The 25135-nt window shown below is 30.0% G+C and overlaps 1 protein-coding gene across 1 annotated transcript in view; it reads left to right on the top strand.

The window, feature by feature from the left end:
* Glurb (metabotropic glutamate receptor B) overlaps window positions 1-25135 on the top strand; it is a 79295-nt gene that overhangs the window by 38779 nt on the left and 15381 nt on the right. The window contains exons 2-3 of the mRNA XM_018551833.1: window positions 8317-8459; window positions 19991-20161. Of these exons, the coding sequence (XP_018407335.1) occupies window positions 8317-8459; window positions 19991-20161 (314 nt within the window). The remainder of the gene's footprint in view (window positions 1-8316; window positions 8460-19990; window positions 20162-25135) is intronic.

Genomic DNA, 25135 nt, shown 5'->3' with positions numbered 1-25135 from the left:
TCGATCGTTTCTCGAATTACTTGTTGCGAGGGCGATTGTGCTACGAGCCACGGACTTCCTCTTTCGCTTCGTTACATCAAAATTGGACGAGTTTCCTCGTTTCATCGGTTCGCTGATTCACTTCTTCCTTCTTAGCTCATTTTTCAATTGACGCAAAACGGCGTAAAAATAAAAAGATGAAATTCTCTCGCTTTCTTTCATCTCTTTTAGAATACGAAAAAATAGAAAAATTGTCTGCATTATTTATGTATTAGATAATAAATTCCACGTTATTTATACCCATTATATATTAGCTAAATTATATCTTTTCTCCTTGAAAAAGAAAGATAAAAAAAGTATCAAATAAAGCGTTGAAAGCAAAAAGATATCGTATAAAAAAAGCGTAACTTTAAAACAGAGATTTATATAAATATAATTTATTTTTAAATCTATTTATTGTTAAATGGTACCTAAAAATTGTAACTGAGAATAAAAAATTATATAACGCCACTATAAAACACCATTCCTTTATTATCTCATGCGCATACTTTGGTATTGAAAACATTATAAATCCAATAATTTTTGTATAAATTTTTATTGTAATGCGAGGTAATAACAATATTGGAAAATAAATTGGTATATGAAATATAGTAAAAGATTAAAGTAATCACATTCTAGAAGTACGGACATTCTTTCAAATAATTATTTAAAAAATGCTCGCATAACAATTTAAGTTTTCTGATTATTTCCAAGTAGCGTGACTATTCACAGACGGTATTTCTGTTCACGACGCGCCATTTTCTCTCTATTAAAGTACTTGAATCAAATGGGCTTGCTCCATGTGGCCGCAATGGGAGGCAATCGTGATCTTGTCTTCCAGAGCGGAAAGTGTCCTGGGAATCGAAGCATGTGTCAGTAAACTGATTTCTTGAGTGCACCGCGAGTAGGATGACTTGATTGTTTGCAAAGTCGAAAATGGTTTTTTTAAACTTTGTTTAAAAAAACATAAAAAGTGAAAAGTATTATGTACAAAAACTATTGTATAATCTAAAAGCTTATAAGCTTATACATATAATGTGCTTTACAATTGTGCAATAAAGTTTACCTACAATACGAATATCTCTCTCCCCCTCTTCCTCTCTCCTTCCCATTCTTTCTCGTTTCACGTAATAAATTATTAATATATTATTGATATACTTGAGTTATATTTAATTCACGAGAGAGAAAAAAATTTTCAAAATTTTCATAAATATTTACGCATTTTAACTCCTTTTATTTAGATTAATTATTTGCTTATTACATTTTTTTAAAGTATTAATTATCATAATATTATTTTAAATTCGGCAAATAAGAGAATATCAGAAATTGTGCTTTAAGATCGCTCGTGCAAATAATATAATTTGTATAGTTCAGTCAATATACGTTGTTACTCAATAAATGAACTACTTGTTCAGCATAAAGCATGATGATCAAGCAAGATCAGGTTTCTCGCGTCGCGGGATATTTGCTTTTGAATCTGGCAAAAGGAAATGCGGAATATGCATAGCATGTACGGCGCATAGATATTGAACTTGCATGGCTATGGGTGCTAATTAGAGGCATGCTTGTTATTTGATTCAATGCATTTTACCTCGAAGATATTGCGATATCTGCAATAATTAAATTTCAGCAAATTAAAGTCAGTCAGTTAAAAAATACAAGACTATACTTGTTCAATAGTTGCTAAATTACTGAAATCATTCTGCTAAAATGATTTAATTTGGCTGAGTTCAATTTGTATGTTGATTTCAAAATAATTATCGCCATTATAAATTGCAAATTACTGTTATTTTAGTGATGCTCGCGATTGTTGCTAATGTTGATTGTACCATAAAATAATTACGTGTTGTGGTTCGCATCTTATTAAACTGTGTAAATATACTTAGTTATATGTACGAAATATATATTTAGATTACGCTACGTCACAGTGCTAGAAATTTACATACGAATGCGTTATTTATATATATAGAATTTAAATATAGTAAATATAACCATGTTAACTCCTTCATCAAAACAGAAGAGAGAGAGAGAGAGAGAGAGAGAGAGAGAAAGAGATTTTTAATTAAAAAACAAATATTATATTCAAATAAAAAATTAAGAGGAAAGTATTATATTGTTTTATATCTATCTTAATGAAAATATTATTGAAGTATTGGTAGAATAAAAATACATAAACGCTCACAACGTTTTATCATATTTAACATCTGTATTTATTTTAATGAATGACTAAAGACACATTCCTATACCGTGTTACGCTACTAGATGCAATTCACATAATAATATAAAGTTGGATTACTAAGTTCCATTTATTATACATTGTTTGACCAACAGATGTATATAAATACAGATGCTTATTAAAGTTCTCTTTTAATGTGAGATAAATTCTAATGAATAAATAAACACATAAAATTTTTACAAATAAAGCAATTATATTAGTTAGATCGTGATTAGAGACATTTTTTTAGTTTTAACTAGATTTTAAAACATGAAGGCAACTTAATTGCATTTAATATTTAACGCAAAAGCAAAGCCTATCTATTTGGTTAACTAAAGCTTAAAAATCTCTCTCTCTCTCTCTCTCTCTCTCTCTCTCTCTCTCTCTCTCTCTCTCTAATTATAGGTAATATAACTGATATGATAATAATTGCTTCTAAATTGAATATACCATATAATTGATTATTGTTGAGAATTGTTGTTTATATAATATTATAAAATTTACATCAAAAATTAAAGAGAATATAATTACCTCGATATTTCATTCGTGTTTCGAAACTGCACTGTGCTTGTATTTACTAATCGTTTTCACATCTCACAGGAGCAAAACATGAAAGTCAAGAAGCCGCTCTACGTGAGATGCATAATAACATCTTGACCCATGATTTAAATTAACGCGATTATTCATTCTCTCGAATTTTCCACGTACATACCCTCTGCGCGTTTCTTGTGTTTTATTTCTCTTATTGCTTTCTCACTTCTACGCTTAGAGTCAACATTCAATCTGCAACGTACACGCTCATTGCCCTACCGCGTACCTCTATTCATTTCTTGCTTTGCAATTCTCGAACGGAAAGAACGCACAAAGGTTACCAAGTTAAACGTTATAATTAATTGCTAACATTTCGTTACATCTAGATGAAAGACTCATTAACGAACTCTATGGAATCGTTATGTCGCATATCACTGTGTTGTAGCATTACCTTTCAACTACCTGCTATAAACCACACGGTCGCTATAAACCTGAACATCCAGCAGAATGGAATGAGAAAAAGTCTTAAAGACCGGACGGAAAAGGAGATAAAAGAAAAAGAAAGCGTAATGATGGTAAAGATTTACGGGCAAAAAATTCTGCACTGTAAAACGAACGTGTATTCGAAATGATATTGAAACCAAAGGTATAAAAATAACTACCTATAAAAAGTAAACAGTTTCGGAAATATTTATTATTTTCATATTAAGATTTCCACGGAAAAGAGATTTAATCAACATTTAACATATTAATAACATTTTTGACGAGTTCTTCCGAATTTCTTCGAATATTTGTTGTACTAAAAAATTTATATACGTAGAAAATAAAATGTACTTAGTTGCGTGCAAAACACGGATATTGTTTTTATTATGTAATTTAATTCGTAATAAAATGTTAACACTATAGAAATTGATGCAATAGCAAATGTATTCAAAACAATCATTTTTCCGATATTTGTGAACACATTAACATATTCTAGGTGCTCTCTTCTCTCTACATCAAATAGTCGATCAAAACATATTTTTTATCATCTTATTTATTTTTCAAAACATATTTTTTATCACCTTATTTTTTTAACATTATTTTGATTTATATTTACTTTACATTTATGAACTTTCTGCTTATGCGTTCTTTTGATTCATTAGGTTAAAAGAATGATTTTAATTTATTAAAAAATTAACTTATTAAATAATATTGAATAATGAATCGAATTTACTTCTTTATTATTAGATATTTCACTTTTGATTAATATAAAAAAATCTGTCATATATAAATTTCTAAACAAATGACATGTTCGTTTATGGATGATGGCTAAAGAAGCCTTTTGTGACTAAAAAGGATTGAATTTCGTAACATATATTCTCATGCAAATTTGATGTATTCCATTTCGCTCCTTCGCAAAACGTAAAGTACGAGGTAATTTCAAAGCAGCATCAGCGAGCTCTTATGCATTCTCATTTTTTTCCCAATATACGTATCCGCGCGACACGAGAAAGTACTTCAATTCAAACGATTTACAAATACGGTTTATGTATTTGAACATAAGAAAAGGTGCTTTTTGCGCTTGTCATTGCTATTTTATTATCACTATAAGAGACAGTCGTTATTTAAACTCAAATAAGGGTGAGCTAAACCTATATATGTTCCCAGAGATCAGATTAGATTGAATTAAGTCAAAATCCCTAAAATAATAAATACATATATGAGCGATGAACCAAAATTAATATACAAATAATTTCTTCTAAAGTTATAAATATCTAAGTTGTGTGTGTATATTTAATAAATTTTGTAGAATTAAATCATATGCAATAATAAAATAATTTGAAAAAAGTATAATCCAGATTTTCTAATCCAGATAATTTTGCCAGAAATAGGATATAGAAAGTTATAGCGTAACTCAATATTCCTCGACCGTAGCACATGGTTTCCGATGCCAAACGGCTGTCGCAATTTCAGTAATAGCCAATGAGCCGAAAATTAGAATGATTCATCTAGTGTAGAAATGAGCGCGAATATTCACAATGTTGACGATCGACCCGGAATAATCCGCATCGGCCAGAATTGTTGGAGTACATTTGCAAATAACCTGAGTTGTGAATAACGCTGAGCGCGAGTATATCGTGATCGAACATTGAAATGTATCGTGATGACGACCACGTTCATATGCAAAAATGTTTGTACATATTTTTTACATGTATGCTGCATCTCGATATTTTTTTTTATTTCTTCTATGCGGGTTCACGTTCGCGTTATTCTCGTGAAAGCATTTATTTATTCTTGAAAATGTACCGGAAAATATACACGCAAGTGTTTCAACAGTCTACATATCAGAAATGAAGCTTTTTAAAGTTCCCTCGTAATGAGTTTGCCAATTACGATGAGTACAACGATAGATCAAGTGATCCATCAATTTGTAAGTTTTTCCGAGAATACTTCTTCGAGCAAGACGGTTAGCAACTCTACCGTTTACTTTCTCATTGATAAAATATTTCAAGCGTAAAATATTAAAGAGCGTATAAAGCAAACGAAAGGAATTTATTTTTAATCGATATCAAAAGTACTGTTATGCAATAACGTATTGACCGAGATAAAAAGAGAAAAGGAGAGAGCGAGAGAGAGAGAGAGAGAGAGAGAGAGAGAGAGAGAGAGAGAGAACGAAGAATATAATATAAAATTATATTACGCAAAATATTAGAAATAGGTTAACATTTATAATTATAATTAAATTTACTTCACATTTTCAATTTTCCTCTTTTTTTTAAAATCATCTATACTTTATTATTAAATAAAGTATTCATAAATACAATAGTATATATATATATATATGTATCAAAAAATTTATATAGATACTCGTTACGCAAATATAAAATAAAATAATTTATGTTTTTGGCTTTTTATCTATTCGACTTTTATCTCCACGTTTTAATTATATAATCTGTTTTATTATAATAATATATTAGAATATATAGAGGTAGGAGCTTTAATCTTTAATTAATTTTTAAAAAATAAGTAAGTCTAATCAATTAATCTTTAAAAAAATAAGTAAGTCTAATCAATAAATTATATAATATTACAGAACGATTATCGTTGAATCTGAAGTTTAATATAATAACTTATTTGAGGAATAATATTTTATTAAATTGATAATTAATTTAATATATAAATATAAATAAGCATCTTATATAAATTATATTACTGCATCTTTTGTAAAGCTTCAAAAGGTTTATTACTGAAAAGTATCCATGTTATACGATGCTGACTTGCATATTTTATAAAACCTTCCAAAAAAAATGTATAATATTCATGCATCTTATAAAATCTACCAGAAAATGTATCACATTCTCTAGTAAGTCTCATAAGATATAAGTTAGTATCATATTTAATGTTTTTCAGTAATAAACTTCTCGTACGTTTATAAAATGCAGTAGCATCATTTATATGTGTAAAGTTCTTATTAGTATAAGTATAATATGTTACATTAATTATTAATTTTATAATAGAATATTATTATTGCAAATAAATATCATTTTGCATAAAATCAGCTGAGGATCATTATGTCAAAAGAGTAAGTTTTATTTTATTAATTAATTTTCATAAACATTTTATTTTATCATATGAAATTTTAAATGGCATCGTAACGTGTCTATCCGATTAAATTATTAAAATAATAAATCATCGCACTAACACTGCAGTGTCTATTATTGGAACTTATAGCATTTCAAGTTTATCCGTTCATTCATGTAAATGAAGTTATAAGAAAAATTTCTTCATAGTCGTTTTTCCTCTCTTTTTCGCGTTTTCATATTGTCCGTCGTGTCAGTTTGCGTCGCGGCCTATATCTCGCTTCTGGAAATCATAATCTTGAAGGGAGCATGCATTATCGTGTGCGGAGATCCATGAAAATAGGTCTCGTCTTTCAACGCAAAGCAGAACATACGGAGATCGAAAAAAGGTATACAAGCAGCGTCACTCACGATAACAAACCGAATATTATTTGTGCATCTGTATATATTATTTTTACATTCTTATAATAACTTATTCTTATTCATCTTTTAATGTTCATGAGCCGAATGTATATAGGTATACATCTTCTAAGAAAAAATTTGTTTCCAATGATTTTGGTTGATGTTTCGCGCGCAGAGAGCTTTCCTATTTCTTCTGTCATCATGGTTTAACAAGGAAAAAATTGAAGAAGAAAAATGAAACCTCGAATGAAAAAGAGATTACAAAACCTCCAGGAAAGAATTGCTCGTCTCTCACCCTTTCAACATTCGTGACACTTAAGCCTTTAGCAAACATTTACACTAGCTATGTATAGAAATAAGAGTGAGTTTCATCGGTAAACACTTCCAAGCCACGTGTGCAAACGAGATGCTGAAGAAGGACGTTCAAGTGTAAAATTGTAGAGGTGACAAGTTAATTTCTTATGTAAGCGACAATTTCGTGTTGAAAATTCTTTGATACGGCCTTCAATACTCAGCTACAAGTAACAATGTGTTTTATATAAACGTTATGCTTACGTAATTACATAAAATATTTTAATTGAACATAAATTGGTATATATACATTTCTTTTAGTATATACTGCATCAATGCCAATTATAATAAAAGTAAAATATTATACAGGACTACGATAAATCGACACAAATTTAAAATTTTAAGAATCTAGTGATCGTTTTTTTGTTTTGAAAGCTTCATTATTCAAGTATTATCTTGAAAATTATTATAATATATGCAACAAAATTTACCTTAATTTACTTTTATAACCGTAGATCAATGACAAACAACATAAGAACGGTAGATTCAACAGGTGTTATGTTGCGAAATTGCGTGGAGTAAAGTTCAAACAATAAGAAAAACAAGTGCGAAAATACAACGGAGTTGCCATGTTACAAGAATTTCATTAAATTCGACTTCGTTTCATAATATATAACTGTGTGATATTAGCTAACAAAACACAATTGAATGAATCATAAATAAAATTGTAATTTTATTTAATTTTATGTTAGGTATATGATGGCGCAGCCACAGTCATGTGTATGTATGTATATTTAGAATAAAAATTTAATAATGTGTTGATATACAGATTATTTAGATTATTTATGTAGAACAACGTTCAACACACACAAATAAAGAACTATAGGTTTGATATTGATATAAATGGACAAATAAACGAAATATTTAAATTGCTTATGCCATTAATTTTTGTTAATATTATGCGAATTGCAAGTATCGACCAATATTCATATCGTTCGCATATATTTTATTGATTAAATCGCTCTCAATTCGCGCAAAACAAAACAAATTATTACCGTATACTGATTAATTGACCAGTATATTCAATGCACTGATGAAAATATGATGGTTCGAACGAAACAATATCATTATTATAATAATGCAACTCACACCCGTGTTTATCAACAACAAAATTTCATCGACATAGAACTCGTTGACATATATAAAAGCATCATTAAGCTAATTAATTTGTTAATTTGAAATATTACTTTTAAATAAATTACAAACAGAATTGTGTCATGTTATTATATATTCCAGGTTCGATAAGCAACATAGACGGGGCGGAATATCACTGCAACAAAACTGCCGTGCGAAAAGTAATCAGTGGCGTCGTTGGTGCAGCGAGTTCAGTAACTTCGATTCAGGTTGCCAATCTTCTACGATTATTCAAAATACCGCAAGTAAGTAAATAAATCCAGTTTTCACTATACAATATCTTGACGAGTGAGTTATATAAAATATTCCGCGAAAATTTATTTTTTTATGATGTATTCTTTCATTTATTTTTTTATTTAAATTTTTTTCACACAATTATTCTTTAAAAACAGAATTTTGTTATAAATGTTTTAACTATGACGTTTAATATTCTTCATGTGTATATTTTTTTCATTGAATAAAATGAAAAAATAGTGATGGACAACAGAAATATTTATTATCTGCAAAAATGTATGCACATAATAATACATTATTTATACAAATAAATGCAAAAATAATTAATGATGCATTGACAAAATAATTTTAATTTATAAAAGTTAAAAATACGATCCTATTTTAGAAAATTAATATACAATAATAGTAAACAGATAAAGAGAAATATACGAATATATATGTATATATATATACAATATATATACATACTATATATGTATATATGATAACGTGTTTTTTACAATTTTTAATACTCTTCTACAAAGGTTTAGAACTAGACAATATCGTCGTGTGTGTACTTCTAGATACTGGAGAATGAAAATGCCAGGTTAGATGGCAGTAAACCGTGAAAACTTCATTCTTGACGAAAGTTTACAGAACCTGCGGTTTAAAATCTTCGTACCGTGAAATCACCTCATCTAACGTTACTTTCCTTATAAGCCATTCGAGTCTCTTGGCCCGTTTTATCTCTCAGCGCTCTATTAGGTTGAGGTTTAAAGAGTGTTACTATAACACGTTATCCGTCCAGCCGCGAAAATGCCATATTGCTATTAAACTTTTACTAACTCTCTGTTATTTCGATATTTGTTATCGACTAAGGGTAAATCAGAATAAAATTTCAATAGTATCATACAAAGCGCTATTATAGTTCGTAATTTCTTATGTTCATAATTTCTTACAACCCGACAACAAAGTAAAACTTAATGATCATTTATTTAAGCAAGGAGAAAAATATCTTTCATGGCTATAATATTATTTCAACATGTATTTTTTATATATTGACTGTAATGTAATTATTTAGAAATCTTTGAAATCCTTTAAACCTCTTCCCCGATATTGATAGATTCGTCTAATAGTGCTAACTATAAGCATATGTTCATTATAGTCCAACTTGAGGACAAACTTGAACTTGTTGATCATCGAATACTCGAATTCTGAGGTTCCGAGGTAACTCTATAATAATAGTTCATCTAAAGCTCCTTAGCTCGAAGTACCAATAGTCGATTCTGGTGTATAAGTTAGAAGATTAACCTGCTTATATCGTCCATATTGTCAGGATCTCATTTTACGATGTCGGTTTCTCGCCGTGATAGATACGTGTATAGTGAAGGTCGAACATGATAATATGTGCATTTACATGCAAACTTATGAAAATCATGTTAAGAAAGGATCTAAACAGCAATTTAGTGTGACAAGAGATGATAATAACCTTTAACTCACATCGAATAGGATATATGACGCGATCAATGATAAAATATCTAAATAATTCATATCGATGCGTGTAGGTAAAAAAATTTTATATAAATCTGTAGCTAGCTAAATTTTAATATTTTTACTAAAATACTTTAGAGTAAAATAATTTAATCAAATATTTTAATTAAATAATATTTTCCGTATATATGTGCAAACTTTACAATCATAAATCGAATAAAACGATGAATTTTGTTTTATAGTTTGTCAGCTATAAAGTTCTTAATACATTACAAACAAAACTAGGGAGGTGTATTATATTGTCGAAACATACCGTCCCCATGAGAAACGACTCCTATAGATACAATTCTTACTTTTGGACGACTCAGGTGTTTGTGACAAAGAGCGATACTTTCGCGAAAACTCGTCACCGCGCGATTCATGCCTCTAAAGATCCGCGGTGGCGGAGTTTGAAAGAGATTTTGCGAGGATTTCAGAGAAGACGTGAAAGGATCAAGTGGAATATAAGTCTAGGGAAACGGCGGCGGATTTAATTTTAGTCCATAATTCTTTCGGTAGGATTTCTATCCATTTCTACGGTTGAGCGTAAGTTTGCGAAACAGATCTGCGACATCGTGATCTATCATACCAGCTACCAGAAACTGAGAAGAACTACTCTCTAAAGCGCATTTGAATCGCATTTGCATAAGAAAACAAAATAATACTTTGTCAAAGTATACCGCAAGTTCTATTTTAGATACAGGTTAAATGTATCTACGAGTACAAGTTAAATGTAAAAATACTATGCAAAATAGGAAATAAATGTAGATTTCCTTTTTATATAATTTTTTTTTAAATTAGTAAATTTAGATATCACCGAAAAATTCCATTAATCAGTAAAGTATGTATTGAATAATAATAACACTGTAATGTTTATATGATGTAATATTCATATAAAATATTTTAAATCATTTCAAAAATGAAAATTATATCGGCAGAAAATATGCATTAATATTTTATCAAACACGTTTGAATTAATCTTTGAATTGCAATATTATTATAATCGATAATATAATAATTTCATAAAATCGTAACTTGCATTACCATATTGCTTTACGGGTATTTCTAATTTATGCTCACTAAAAACTTTATCTAAACCTAATATCATTATATTAGTATCTGATTCTTATTTATCGAGGTTATTGCCAATAAGTCATAAAACTTTTTATATTCACTACCTATACGTAGCAAATATAGCGATTTTATTTTTTTCGCACTTACTTTTGCTTTCTTTGACGCGTCTATTAAGCTACTCGGTCTTGTGAAACTTATCACGTCGGCGTTATGCTAAACTAGAAAACTGTTCGAGAATGTGACGTAAAACGGGATCGCTTTTTGCTTATTCTAAAAAAAAGTTGCAAACTTTTATGAATTCTTCGACCCAGTCAATTTCATACTTTTGCTTAAAAGAGTTGAGGTTTTTTCACGAAAAATTTAAGTGCTTGCTAGTATTTCCCCAAATAGACCGAACTTTTAATAAACTTGTTTCCAAATAAAAAAAATGAACTACTGGCAGTTATTATATATAATGTAGTTTGAATTGGATATTCCTCATATATGACGCATAGTTTACGACTTTACGTAATATATAAAAACATCAATTTTTCTAGTTTATCATATTATATGTAAACTTTTAATTAAAAAATTACAATATTATAATTACTGCTAGTTCTACCGTTATTATTATTGTTAAAATAAACTATTTAATATTTCAAACTGTACTTGAAAGCTACTACATATTAAGTGGTTTTTTTTCCTATATGAAAGAGTTATTCGACTGAAAAAAGCATCCCACAAACTTACCACATTTTTCCTTCATACAACCTAGCAATTTAGTTTATCCATATTCATAACAGACGAGATTGGAAAACGTTCGATCTTCATCACTTTCGCGACAACTTGAGGCAAAATCTGGATTAAAGTCGATCTCCTCCAATGACAGAACATGTCTGTAATATTAAGAACATTATCTTCCTGAATAACGTTTTATCATCTAAAGTAATCAATCTTATAATTTTGATAGCATTTTTTCAAAATATTAGATTGCCACATTTGGAACAATCATGCGTGAAATTTGGTTCAAAATTATTTTACATATACTTATTCGTATAAATTTTGTAATTTATATTGAATGCAAATGTGCATAATGGTTTTTGCAATAATGCAACGATCGCAAAAAAGTAAGTATTATTATTAATATAAAATGTAATATTTAGGACATGTTCTCGCGAGGCATAAAAAATGTATTTTCTAATTGGCTTATACATATGTTATAAACCAGAAACGAAATACATTATTCATCATGTTAACTGCTTATATCGACAGGTATCGCTATACTCGTCATAGTTACGAACGATCCGAAGCGACTGCGGACAACCGCTTAACTAAACGATTTCTCCACAACTTGTCAGTGCGATGACGTACGATCGACATAGAAACACAGGCATAACACTCCGCATGAACACTAAGCATGTGAGCGGAAAGTGCATACACGTCAAAGGGAGCTTCACTATTCGTGTCAATCAGTATCCTACGTGTACACGTACATGTGTCGCGACATGATCGACAAGCGAACAGGAGTCAGTTCACAGGATTCGATAACACACGCGTACAAAGACTCAAGGCAATTCTGAGAGGTAGCTAAATTACAGCTTCCAGTACTCGTGCTTAAATTACTCCGTATCAAGCTCTTTTGTTCGCAATTTGAAATTCATGAACGTCTAAAAATTGTTAAATTAATTAACGTATACACGTAAGAGTATCTAATAAAAGTTATCTATAAAATAATCCCTGCAAATTTGCGCGAAAACTATTTTTCTAAAAAAAAATATAAAAAATTAATGCTTTAATTTATCATGATAGAAGTGGTAAAATAATGGTGTTATTGACTTGCAAGTAGTGTCTCTAATATTTATACAAATAAAGCTTAGAGAAAAAATTAATTTTTATTATTTGATTAAATAATTTAATTTCTATATAATTAAAAAATATTATAAGACATAGTAAGATATTATAAAATTATACTCGCTCTATGCTTAATCATTATTATTTAAGAGAGAGTCTATGTTGTACAGTTAGAAGCAATGAGGTTGCGACACTTTTTTTCGGATGTGTTTAAGAATATGCGGTCAAGATCATATTTATTCATTGCACAAGAGAGAGATTCGCATCCTGAACTTGTCGTAACCTCATTGCTTCTAATTGTACACACAGTAATCTTCTAATCGATCAATAATAACACATTTTGCTCTTCATTAATTATTACTGTCCCATTGAAGCAGGCTTTAATTGTACTATAAGTATGTCACTGCCGTATGTCATAAATTTCAGTCACGATTTTCACGAATCGAATTAGTTAGAAAGAAAACGCTGAGCAGCAATTTCTGTAAGTGGATTTCCATCTCTGCTAGGAATACCGAAACTCGCGGGATTACGATCGAGATTCAAGACGTAAGCCGACGCGAGCTCAACTCAGTGAACTAAATAATGAAATCGCATCTTGCCAGCAAGCTGCATCGCCCTTACGAAATTTCTCACTTGGAAATATACCGTTGATGTAGATTTGAATAACGATCGATAAGATAAGCCTTCTTCCGTAACTCCTCGATCGTCGTATTTGTTGGGACAAGGCGAGAAGACGTAATACAGTGATTGGAAATCATTTCTTGTAAAGAATTAGAGAGAAAGCGTAAAACGATCATTTATATGTCACCTTTGGTGTCATTATTAAAAGATGAAATTTTCAGAAATGATCTCTGATGAAAATAATTAGATTCAATCTATAAAGTCTTTAGACGGGTGTGATTTACATTATCCGATTAAAAGTATACTTATAATCGCTCGTAAAATTTTTTAATTAACGCGAACTTTATAACGTCGGCCGCCGGCAATTAGCATTTTTATCACGATCCAATTCACTTCCCTGAACATTTTATTTGATTTATGACAAATATCTTCAAAGTAGTCATTCTCTTTTTCCATTATCAAATTTCGTTAGCAAATTGTTTCAATTTTCAAAATTTTTACATATATATTTTTGTTTAATAATAATTTCGTGTACACACAATGTATAAGGATACAAGCATATGATTAGTTTTGATATAAATAGATAATTATACATATATTAAATTTTCGGGCACGTCTAATTTCAATGCAATTTATTAGAAGATTGATGGAAATAAATAATTAAATTAAAAGTCATGTGCTTTTTAAACAAAAGAAAATAGCTATATATAATAATTATTTTTTATAGTTATCATAACAATGCAACTGATATATTACATTTAAATATTAAATCTTATAGGACCGTACATGTGAGAAACACAACCAATAAGAAATTGCCTTTAACGATCGGGCTGGATCTTAGATGCTATTATAATTCCGTGTGAATTTATATGTTAAATTGCTAGATAATTTAACTCGTGATATTATTGCGATAGTTTCGTATAGTCGCGTTTTAAAGCCGAAAAATTGTTCGATGCTCGGTTTAAAAGACATATACACTGTAAAAAATAAAATGTTAATTTTAACTCAAAGACGTTGAGTGGATTTTCTGAGACATATAAAAATGTTAACATTTTTGCATGTCTCGGAAAATCCACTCAACGTCTTTGAGTTAAGGGCTCAGACAGACGAGCGATTTTGTAGCGCCACAATCGCAAACGTCGACCCGTTCATACGGAGCTATGTGAACGTATTCGCGACAATTCGCGATGCTTTTCTGTAACGCCAGAAAATAGCTCCGTATGAACGGTCGACGTTTGCGATTGTGGCGCTACAAAATCGCTCGTCTGTCTGAGCCCTATTAACATTTTATTTTTTACAGCGTACGTAATATATAAATTCACACGGAATTATTAGCACCTAAGATCCAGCTCGACCGTTAAAGGCAATTTCTTATGGATGATATATTATATAAGCTGATACAAGCATATTAAATCACCGAAACTAAATTGTAACTAAAGAATTGACGAATTTACCGAATAATTTCGGAGAATGTATCCTTTTACTCTATTTTATCGGCGCAGCGAATTGTGCTTGCAATTTCGCGCGGTTTGGGCGCAGCCGGTTCATTTCAATTAACGATAACGTCGTTTTCTAGATCCTGCAAAAGGACTAGCTATATTGGTATAAGCCCACACATAGTAAAAAATGCAAACATCCGGGCATAGAATCCGTATCATATAATCTCCAATTAACTTGGAAGTAACAGTAAAACAGGTAACATGTGTGCTAAGTTATTCAATCCTTGTTAAATATAAATTTTCCGGTGTAAAATTGTGCAGAAAGTATAATATACAAAATAAAATTTTCCGTATCGGTAATGACTTTCGGATCAAATAGAATTAATTGTTCTTTTTCAAATATATACGTATTTTAAAAAATTTTTTATTTAATCATATAATATGTATATACGAACGTTAAACTTTATTTTACACACACACACACACACACACACACATTATATAAATCCATTTTGTCAAATAATAAGCTGTTTTTCTACATCAATAAATAATATTAATTAAATTATTTATTATTTCTTTCCTTATATTTGTGGTAAAAGCAATAAAAATTTTCTACCATATTTCCTTAAATATTAATCTTTTTATAGATTTTTAATCTTTCATAGATTATAGATAAGCGCCGTTAGTAAAAAAAAAATGAAGAGAAAGAGAAAAATCATGAAAACTTGTGCGAATAATTAATGCTAAAATCTCTGCTTTCCATTAATATTATGTATATATATGTTTATTTTATCAATATTTTTATTTTAGCGTTGAAGGTAAAGAAAAATACAGATACTGTATAATCAATAAAGCAAGCCAATCAAGTGAATCGAGTTAAAGTTTTGTATGATTCTTCGATGCATGGTGTACGGTCGGACGAGCAAGTTACTATAGTGGATATATAGTAGCCACTCTAAATCTGACAAACCATGATAAATATATTCGCCATGTTGTGCAATACCCGCGATGTATGATAGGACGCGCATTGTTGCGGAGAAAAGTAGCGCTGGTACCTTCATGGTGTGAGATAACACCACCTCGTTTCTCACTACATAAACTCATCGGATGCTTACGCATCGATGTTGCTTGTACAGATCGAACATTTTGAAACCTCATTACTTGCTAAGACAAATCGAACTATCATCGAGGGCAACCAAATTAAACTACGAATATGAAACATATCTACGATAGAGATGACAAAATAGCTTAGAGATAACAAAACTATAATGAATGTTATAATAAAAAATTAGATCTTATCTTATTTCGAGTCAATTGTTATTTGTCTTTTAACGAGTCAAAATTATTAAACATGCAGTATAGAAATTCAATTTGTATAGCAATTTGAAAAGCTTGGTTAATAATCGTAAGAACAATAATGGAATATAGCTTCGTCAAAGTTCTCCAAGGCGTAACGTGAGTTGTATAATCGGCAAGTCGATTTCGCGAAGGCGTCGCCTTACATCCGCCTTCCTGGAAAAGATGATTAATTATCTGTGTTGCCACATGCGGCTAACTCAAAATCGCCTATTCTTCGATAAGCGTCATCAGACGAGCGATTTTGTAGCGCCACAATCGCAAACGTCGACCCGTTCATACGGAGCTATGTGAACGTATTCGCGACAATTCGCGATGCTTTTCTGTAACGCCAGAAAATAGCTCCGTATGAACGGTCGACGTTTGCGATTGTGGCGCTACAAAATCGCTCGTCTGTCTGAGCCCTATTAACATTTTATTTTTTACAGCGTACGTAATATATAAATTCACACGGAATTATTAGCACCTAAGATCCAGCTCGACCGTTAAAGGCAATTTCTTATGGATGATATATTATATAAGCTGATACAAGCATATTAAATCACCGAAACTAAATTGTAACTAAAGAATTGACGAATTTACCGAATAATTTCGGAGAATGTATCCTTTTACTCTATTTTATCGGCGCAGCGAATTGTGCTTGCAATTTCGCGCGGTTTGGGCGCAGCCGGTTCATTTCAATTAACGATAACGTCGTTTTCTAGATCCTGCAAAAGGACTAGCTATATTGGTATAAGCCCACACATAGTAAAAAATGCAAACATCCGGGCATAGAATCCGTATCATATAATCTCCAATTAACTTGGAAGTAACAGTAAAACAGGTAACATGTGTGCTAAGTTATTCAATCCTTGTTAAATATAAATTTTCCGGTGTAAAATTGTGCAGAAAGTATAATATACAAAATAAAATTTTCCGTATCGGTAATGACTTTCGGATCAAATAGAATTAATTGTTCTTTTTCAAATATATACGTATTTTAAAAAATTTTTTATTTAATCATATAATATGTATATACGAACGTTAAACTTTATTTTACACACACACACACACACACACACACATTATATAAATCCATTTTGTCAAATAATAAGCTGTTTTTCTACATCAATAAATAATATTAATTAAATTATTTATTATTTCTTTCCTTATATTTGTGGTAAAAGCAATAAAAATTTTCTACCATATTTCCTTAAATATTAATCTTTTTATAGATTTTTAATCTTTCATAGATTATAGATAAGCGCCGTTAGTAAAAAAAAAATGAAGAGAAAGAGAAAAATCATGAAAACTTGTGCGAATAATTAATGCTAAAATCTCTGCTTTCCATTAATATTATGTATATATATGTTTATTTTATCAATATTTTTATTTTAGCGTTGAAGGTAAAGAAAAATACAGATACTGTATAATCAATAAAGCAAGCCAATCAAGTGAATCGAGTTAAAGTTTTGTATGATTCTTCGATGCATGGTGTACGGTCGGACGAGCAAGTTACTATAGTGGATATATAGTAGCCACTCTAAATCTGACAAACCATGATAAATATATTCGCCATGTTGTGCAATACCCGCGATGTATGATAGGACGCGCATTGTTGCGGAGAAAAGTAGCGCTGGTACCTTCATGGTGTGAGATAACACCACCTCGTTTCTCACTACATAAACTCATCGGATGCTTACGCATCGATGTTGCTTGTACAGATCGAACATTTTGAAACCTCATTACTTGCTAAGACAAATCGAACTATCATCGAGGGCAACCAAATTAAACTACGAATATGAAACATATCTACGATAGAGATGACAAAATAGCTTAGAGATAACAAAACTATAATGAATGTTATAATAAAAAATTAGATCTTATCTTATTTCGAGTCAATTGTTATTTGTCTTTTAACGAGTCAAAATTATTAAACATGCAGTATAGAAATTCAATTTGTATAGCAATTTGAAAAGCTTGGTTAATAATCGTAAGAACAATAATGGAATATAGCTTCGTCAAAGTTCTCCAAGGCGTAACGTGAGTTGTATAATCGGCAAGTCGATTTCGCGAAGGCGTCGCCTTACATCCGCCTTCCTGGAAAAGATGATTAATTATCTGTGTTGCCACATGCGGCTAACTCAAAATCGCCTATTCTTCGATAAGCGTCACAAATGGTGAACAAAGAACATTGTATGGAAAGAGGGAGAACTTGGTCCATAGATAAACGACAAACTGATGATGGAACTTATTATGAAGTTATGATGAAACGCATGACTTAGACTTAGATAAACGATCCCTTATATAGAACTGTCATCATTTTCTGAACATTCTGTCTCTAAAAATTATATTATATTCATATTCGTGAATAAAATATAATAAATATTACAAATTGTCATATATATGTATATCAGATCGTTAAATTGGTAAGTGTATTTAACTTTTTATTTATTTAAATAGATTTATTAAAACATATAGGTATTTTGTGAACTCCTTAAACTTTGTTCTTTAAATATGCGATTCTACAAAACTTTGATTCCGAATTTTTCGATTTGTAGTCGCTTAAGCCTGTAAATTTTGTGATCTTTAATCTTTAAATCCTTACATTATAAAATTCTTGAATCTTTAGCTTCTCTAGTTTCGTATAACAACTGTTTAATTACTTATACCTCTCGAGTTTTGATGCTATATTTTCATTAGCATTTTAATACTTAAATCGATAAGATATTTTTAATGAATTCGTATACTGTGTAGCGCTAAAATCCTAAACCTCATTTTGGTAGTATAATATGCTTTAAAGAACAATATAAATAATCGATTAACTTTACTTTTCCTTTCCAAAAAAAAAAAAGAACATACATACAAGTTTACATGTAACTCTCTAAACTATACATGCTTTCGCTCTCTCTCTCGGTCTGACAGTACTAGAACTGGAAAATTTGAGGCTAGCGAAAACGACAGCTATTTGCAGGATCCAAGTTTACTTCGCTTTTAGTTAAGCACAACTACTCGCCTGCAATCATGAACAGAATTATCCAGTATCTACTAATGCAAATATCCGTGTTCTACAATGTCGTACGCAATGTAATGAAAAATCCAATATCGTTCTTCAGATTCAAAATTAGAAACAAATAAAAAAGAGAAAAAACTTTTTCACAGAGAGTTTAAAGATTTCGAATAAATAGAAATCTACATGAATGATAGAATATGAATGATAGAAATTATATACGAGATTTTTGTATCATTATTTTTTTTATAATATGTACACGCCTATTTATATGCTTTTATTAAACAATACGAATGTAAATTTACAAAACAAATTTCAATTTAAAGTTTAAATAAAAAAGCGAAAAAATGTAGTTATTTAAAAAGTAGTAAAATTAAATTCATTTGGCTCTTTGATGATTTAATATGAAAAACTATTTATTTTTCATTTTAGAAATCTAAGCAAAACAACTCTTGGATAATATAATGGATAATATAAATTTAATCTCAAGAGACAGAGAAAAGAAATGATGATGGAGTTAAACGTAAACAACGTAATTTATCTACATTATGCGTTTCACTGCATTTTGAATAAATAAAAATATTTTATACAAACATAAATACTTTTATATTCTCTCGTTACAAAATCATGATATAATAATTAAGTATACACAATGTTGTAAAATTTATAGCAACTCCGTCATATTTGAAGAATTTAAGATGACAAATTGGCTATTATGTTACAGGTCTCTTTTTTTTCGACAAGTCCAGAGCTTTCCAACAAGCAACGCTTCGAATATTTCAGCCGTACCATACCTAGCGATCATTATCAAGTCAAAGCAATGGTCGACATTGTATTGACAATGGGTTGGAGCTATGTTTCCATTATTTATGAGGAGAGCAACTATGGTGTAAAGGTAAATATTTGATCATAATATATCTGGTTTTAGATTTATAGATAATATATTTTTTTTAAAGAATATATATGTGCAAAGCTATATACAGGGTGTTGAAAAAAATCTAAAAGTAACTAAAAGTGAAAATATTTATTATTTTCTAGTATTTTGATGGGAAAGTAATGAGCTAGATTCACGAAGTTAATAAAATTTTTAATTCCTTATAAAAAAAAAGTAAAAAAAGAGTTCCGCATTTTCTGTGCTAAAAAATCAAAATGGGAAAAATTTCAGCCAGAATTTCGTTTAAAATAATTATAAAATAGACTAGAAATATATACATTTAAAAATGTACACACATCTTCACATTAAAAATATTGTGCCCAAATATAATATTTTACCCTAATATTATTATTATATTTATATAATGCCATCCGCGAAGCTTTCAAGCTAAATCAAATATTTGTACATAAAAATATAGTAATATACGAATGTTAACTGAATTAATGCAAAATTGCAACGACTCTTCTGATAAATTCATATAACTACAGATAAACAATAGAACTTGAAAAAATAACAAATAAAACTAATACACGTTTTATTATAATAATCTAATGAATTTAATTAAAATATTACGTAGTAATTTTTATTAAAATATTTAAGAAATATAAGCAATTATAATTACCTAAATAATATTTAAAGAAGTATACTTTCTTGTTTAGAGTTAAATAATCATTAATATGTCTATAATTTTACTAATTATTGTATCAAAATTGTATTTTTTAATAGAAATATTTCCGAAATTTGACTAATAGAAATTTATTTCTAATTTTAATATTTTGCATTTCAAATAATTATCGTAATTTTGAATTTCTTAATAGAATTAGATACCAATAACGCGTACCTACATTGCATAGTGATATAAAAATTAATTTTATATCACTATGCAATGTATCGATTATATAAACATGCACGCTCTCAGCTATGTCACTTGAAAATGATTTAATTTTATAAAATAGGCCTTAATGCAAAAACTACAGTCTGACAGATAAACTTATCAATAAATCGTAATATTCGCAGAAACTAAATGTGGAAAAACGAAAATGAATAGAAAGTAAACTGGAATTTTATTTCCCTGTCGCGATCCATTGTAATAATTCGCAATGGCGCGTAAATAATTTTAACTCCCCTTTCGATGGCTATCTCTCATCTGCGTTCTGCAATCCGGTGAATATTTAGCATTGCATGAAAATTATAGTACCTTTCGTTTACTCAGTATATGCGACAATTAAATAACTCGGGAGAAATCGCGTGTCTCGTTAAATATTTCTCTCTAGCAAGGATAACATTCTGGTCTTACATTGCTAATTTATTTCTCTCTCTCTCTCTCTTCTTTTCCTCTTTTTCTCTTCTTCTTTCTAAATTGCTAGCATAAAAATGTTATATTTATATTTCACGTATATTTCAGTGACACGCTTACTTGCTCCTAATTAAGATTATTTTAAGTTTGTGGCAAGTCTATTTCACCGAGTTGTTTGATCTCGTCTAGCAAATGAATTTCACGTGCATTTCACGAGTAATGTGAATTTACAGAGAGTTTAATTACGATGGAATGTTTATTGAAAATTTTCTCTTAAATATTCTAAATTAAATAAATTTATATGTACTCTATTGATAAGATAATGTTTTACAAAAAAGATATATGCATTGTAACATGCCTTTCTAAATATTTACATTTAAACATTTCTTTAAAAATATTTCACTTCGAATATTGATGTTGCTGTTTTCCAAACGATGTAATAGAATTATTATCTCATTAATTGCTATATTAAAAAAATATACTAATAAATATTTGTTTAAATAGTAAGACTAACTTAACATTTACTTGCAATAAAAAAATATTAAATAAGCAAATTATAGTTAAATCCTCGTACGAAATAAATATATGTTAACATTTAGTAAATATGTAGCTAGTACTATTCAAACAAATATTTATTAATATTTAATATATTTTTCTCTCAGTATACCCGCAGTTATCATGTTACTCATTACGTACTCAACTACCACGATAGTAATATTCATATCATGTAACTCTCTCATATAACTTTATGCAACATATAAAACAGGAGCAATTTGTAATCGATTGCAGGATATTGAAAATCATAAATACGACGGTAAACATAATAATTTGACATCCTGATTCTCATTACAAATTATTACGAACCAGCCAGCTTTTTGCATCAAATTGTTTTCCTTGATAATAATATAAAAATAGATAGCATAAACATGCTTTTCACAATAATGTGCTTCCATGAAAATCGCGTAGTATAAGCAATTTGCAATTCTAAAGAGAAAATATTTTAAAGACCAAATTTAATTGTACCAAATAAACGTTTCTATTTTCAGTAATTATTAGAGTTATGCTGATTTTCCGTAAATTATCCTATATGAGGATAAAAAAGCGTGAATTATGTGATGAAAGTTGAAGTAAAGATAATAGAGAAAAAAGAGAAAGTCGTCTATAATAAAGGATTTAAATGTATATTCACAGAAAAATATAATTAAAAAAGAAAAAAACGTTTATGACTATATACATATAATAACGATAAATGTTGAATTAATTTAAACAGACACATAGAATGCCTAGTGTTTTATTCATTTTCAATTTAAAAGCTAACGCGCTTAATAAATGCGTAATTGAGAAATATATCAAAGTCATGCTTTTATTAAATGAAGAAACGATAATTGACGATCCTATAGTTTTAACATAAAAGCGAGGAAACACCATCCTCAATCAGTTGCATTCGTGTCATGAAAAATGCATAAATGTCTTCGCTCCGACACTTTACCGCAAAATATATTCTCTCATGTGTACACATTATACATGAAATGTACATGTATGTATCATTCTTTATTATTACTGTAACAGATTCCGTCTTGACGTTTATCTGCAGTCTTCTATAGAAAACTAACGCGAAAATCTATCGAAATATTTATTCTTTTGTTTTAATTCTTCTTTATATTCTATCATATAGTTAAATAAATTGAAAAAAATGCTAAAATAATAAAACACTTCCTTTTTTGGAATATCTCCTTTATAATTTCAATATACATGCGTTTTTGCATTTATATATGATAAAAAAATCGGCTGATAATTATAAATTATAATAGGCTTTGCCACAGCCCATCTATTTCGAGGCAATAGATTATAAGATACATTCAATTAAATTTTTTTATCTTTTCGTAATAGTTATAAGAATAAGTAATACATTCGGATATTTTTCATAAGATTAAATGATGTAAAATATTACTGTTGTACTTATTATAAATTTAAATAAAAATTTAGTTGTGATTGATAAAAGGGAAAAGAGAGATTCTTCATGATTTTTTGTGTTTGTATCTCATTTTTCATGCATACATTTTATTTACATTTGTAACATAATTTTCATAAATCCATTGCCTCAAAATTAAAATCAAAAATCACTCACCGACCAATGCGCAGCAGCCGCGGAGTTGTAGCACTGCGTCGATCTGTAACGTATAAATACATTAAAGCAGTGTTGAAAATAATCAATACTTCAAAAAGTAATTACCGCGTCCGTTAAATTTTTCAATCGTCTTTTTAACAGATATCTGATTTGCAAATGCTAATGCAAAAATGAAGAAATGTTCGCGACCGTTGCTAGCTACCGTATATTTCCATTAACTCGTTCGCATAATTAATCCGTGAAAAATCGTGCAATATTCCGGAACGTACGATAAGTGAGACGCGACGTTCGCCGCGGCACAATATCTCGTTTTCGTATGTTCGCAACGTTGGCTATCGAACTCGGTGAAAAATTGCGCCGGTGTTAAATATCTCTCCAACGACGGTATTTTATACGATCGAGTAATGGATCTCACGTAATGGGCGAATCAAGACGCGCCTGAAAAAGTGGCGAAATCTGCGAATAATAAACGAATAACAATTACTCACCCCACGGTTGCTCCGCCGTCGCTCGATGTGCCTCCCAGTCTCCTTTCGCGTCTCCCATGTCGCCTCTCCTTCGTGACGCACTCCCTGCGACGTTCACTCGCGAAAGTATTAGCGGTTATGATCGCGCGATATTTTACACGGCACTCCCGGCATTAATCTTACGATGCGACGCGAACTGTATTATACGGCGACGGAAGAATAACGCGATCTGCAGTATGAACGACACCCGCGCTGTGAGGTTTCATAAGTAGACGCAACGTCATGCAACTTGTTCGGTTATTGACTCTTATTACCTCCAACAGATTTTGAAAGTCAAACACGGGCCAGAGCAAAAACGTCAACGTTAATCTAACAATGGCGGAGCGAGAATCGTAAATCGTACGGCTAACTTCACTCGTCTGGAGCAATTATCGCTGGGAGAACTCTATCTGCACTTTTGCTCCACTTTCCACACACGTTGAATAATAATACAACCTCGAGATTACTTTTGCATGTTAGAACTTGAACGACATGAAGGTATATATGTACAGATGTACGAGTTAAAAAAAACATTCGCGGAATTAAACTGAGGCCTAGCTGTTCTTTCTAGCTAAATTTCTTGCACGGTTCATCTTTACTTTTTTCTTGTCCAATGGACAAGGAGAAAAGGAAGCAATGAACCGTATCAGAAAAATTCAGCTGAAAGGAATAATTAAAGCCTATTATTCGAAAATAATTCTCGTTGACTTTATCGATTGTTTGCGCGATTTTAATTAGTAAATTTTGTGAGATACACACACATTTACCGAATCATCAATTTACAAACATTAAATTTCTTCTACGATCGTATAATACTACAATACGATTAGATATGAAGTTAACGACGACCGTATTCACTAATTAAGTACGTCATCATCCTTTAAGGTTATAGCACATCAAAAAGCTTAAGCAGTAATACGTCCCATGCGCAAGAAACATTTTGAAACATTCTAGCAGCATGCAGCAACGTTACAATGTAATTGCCTTACGCTATCACATTCGTG

This window comes from Cyphomyrmex costatus, unplaced genomic scaffold (assembly GCF_001594065.2).
Source record: "Cyphomyrmex costatus isolate MS0001 unplaced genomic scaffold, Ccosl1.0 scaffold10, whole genome shotgun sequence".
Taxonomy (NCBI): Eukaryota; Metazoa; Arthropoda; class Insecta; order Hymenoptera; family Formicidae; genus Cyphomyrmex; species Cyphomyrmex costatus.
This window is presented reverse-complemented; position numbering and strand designations above follow the sequence as displayed.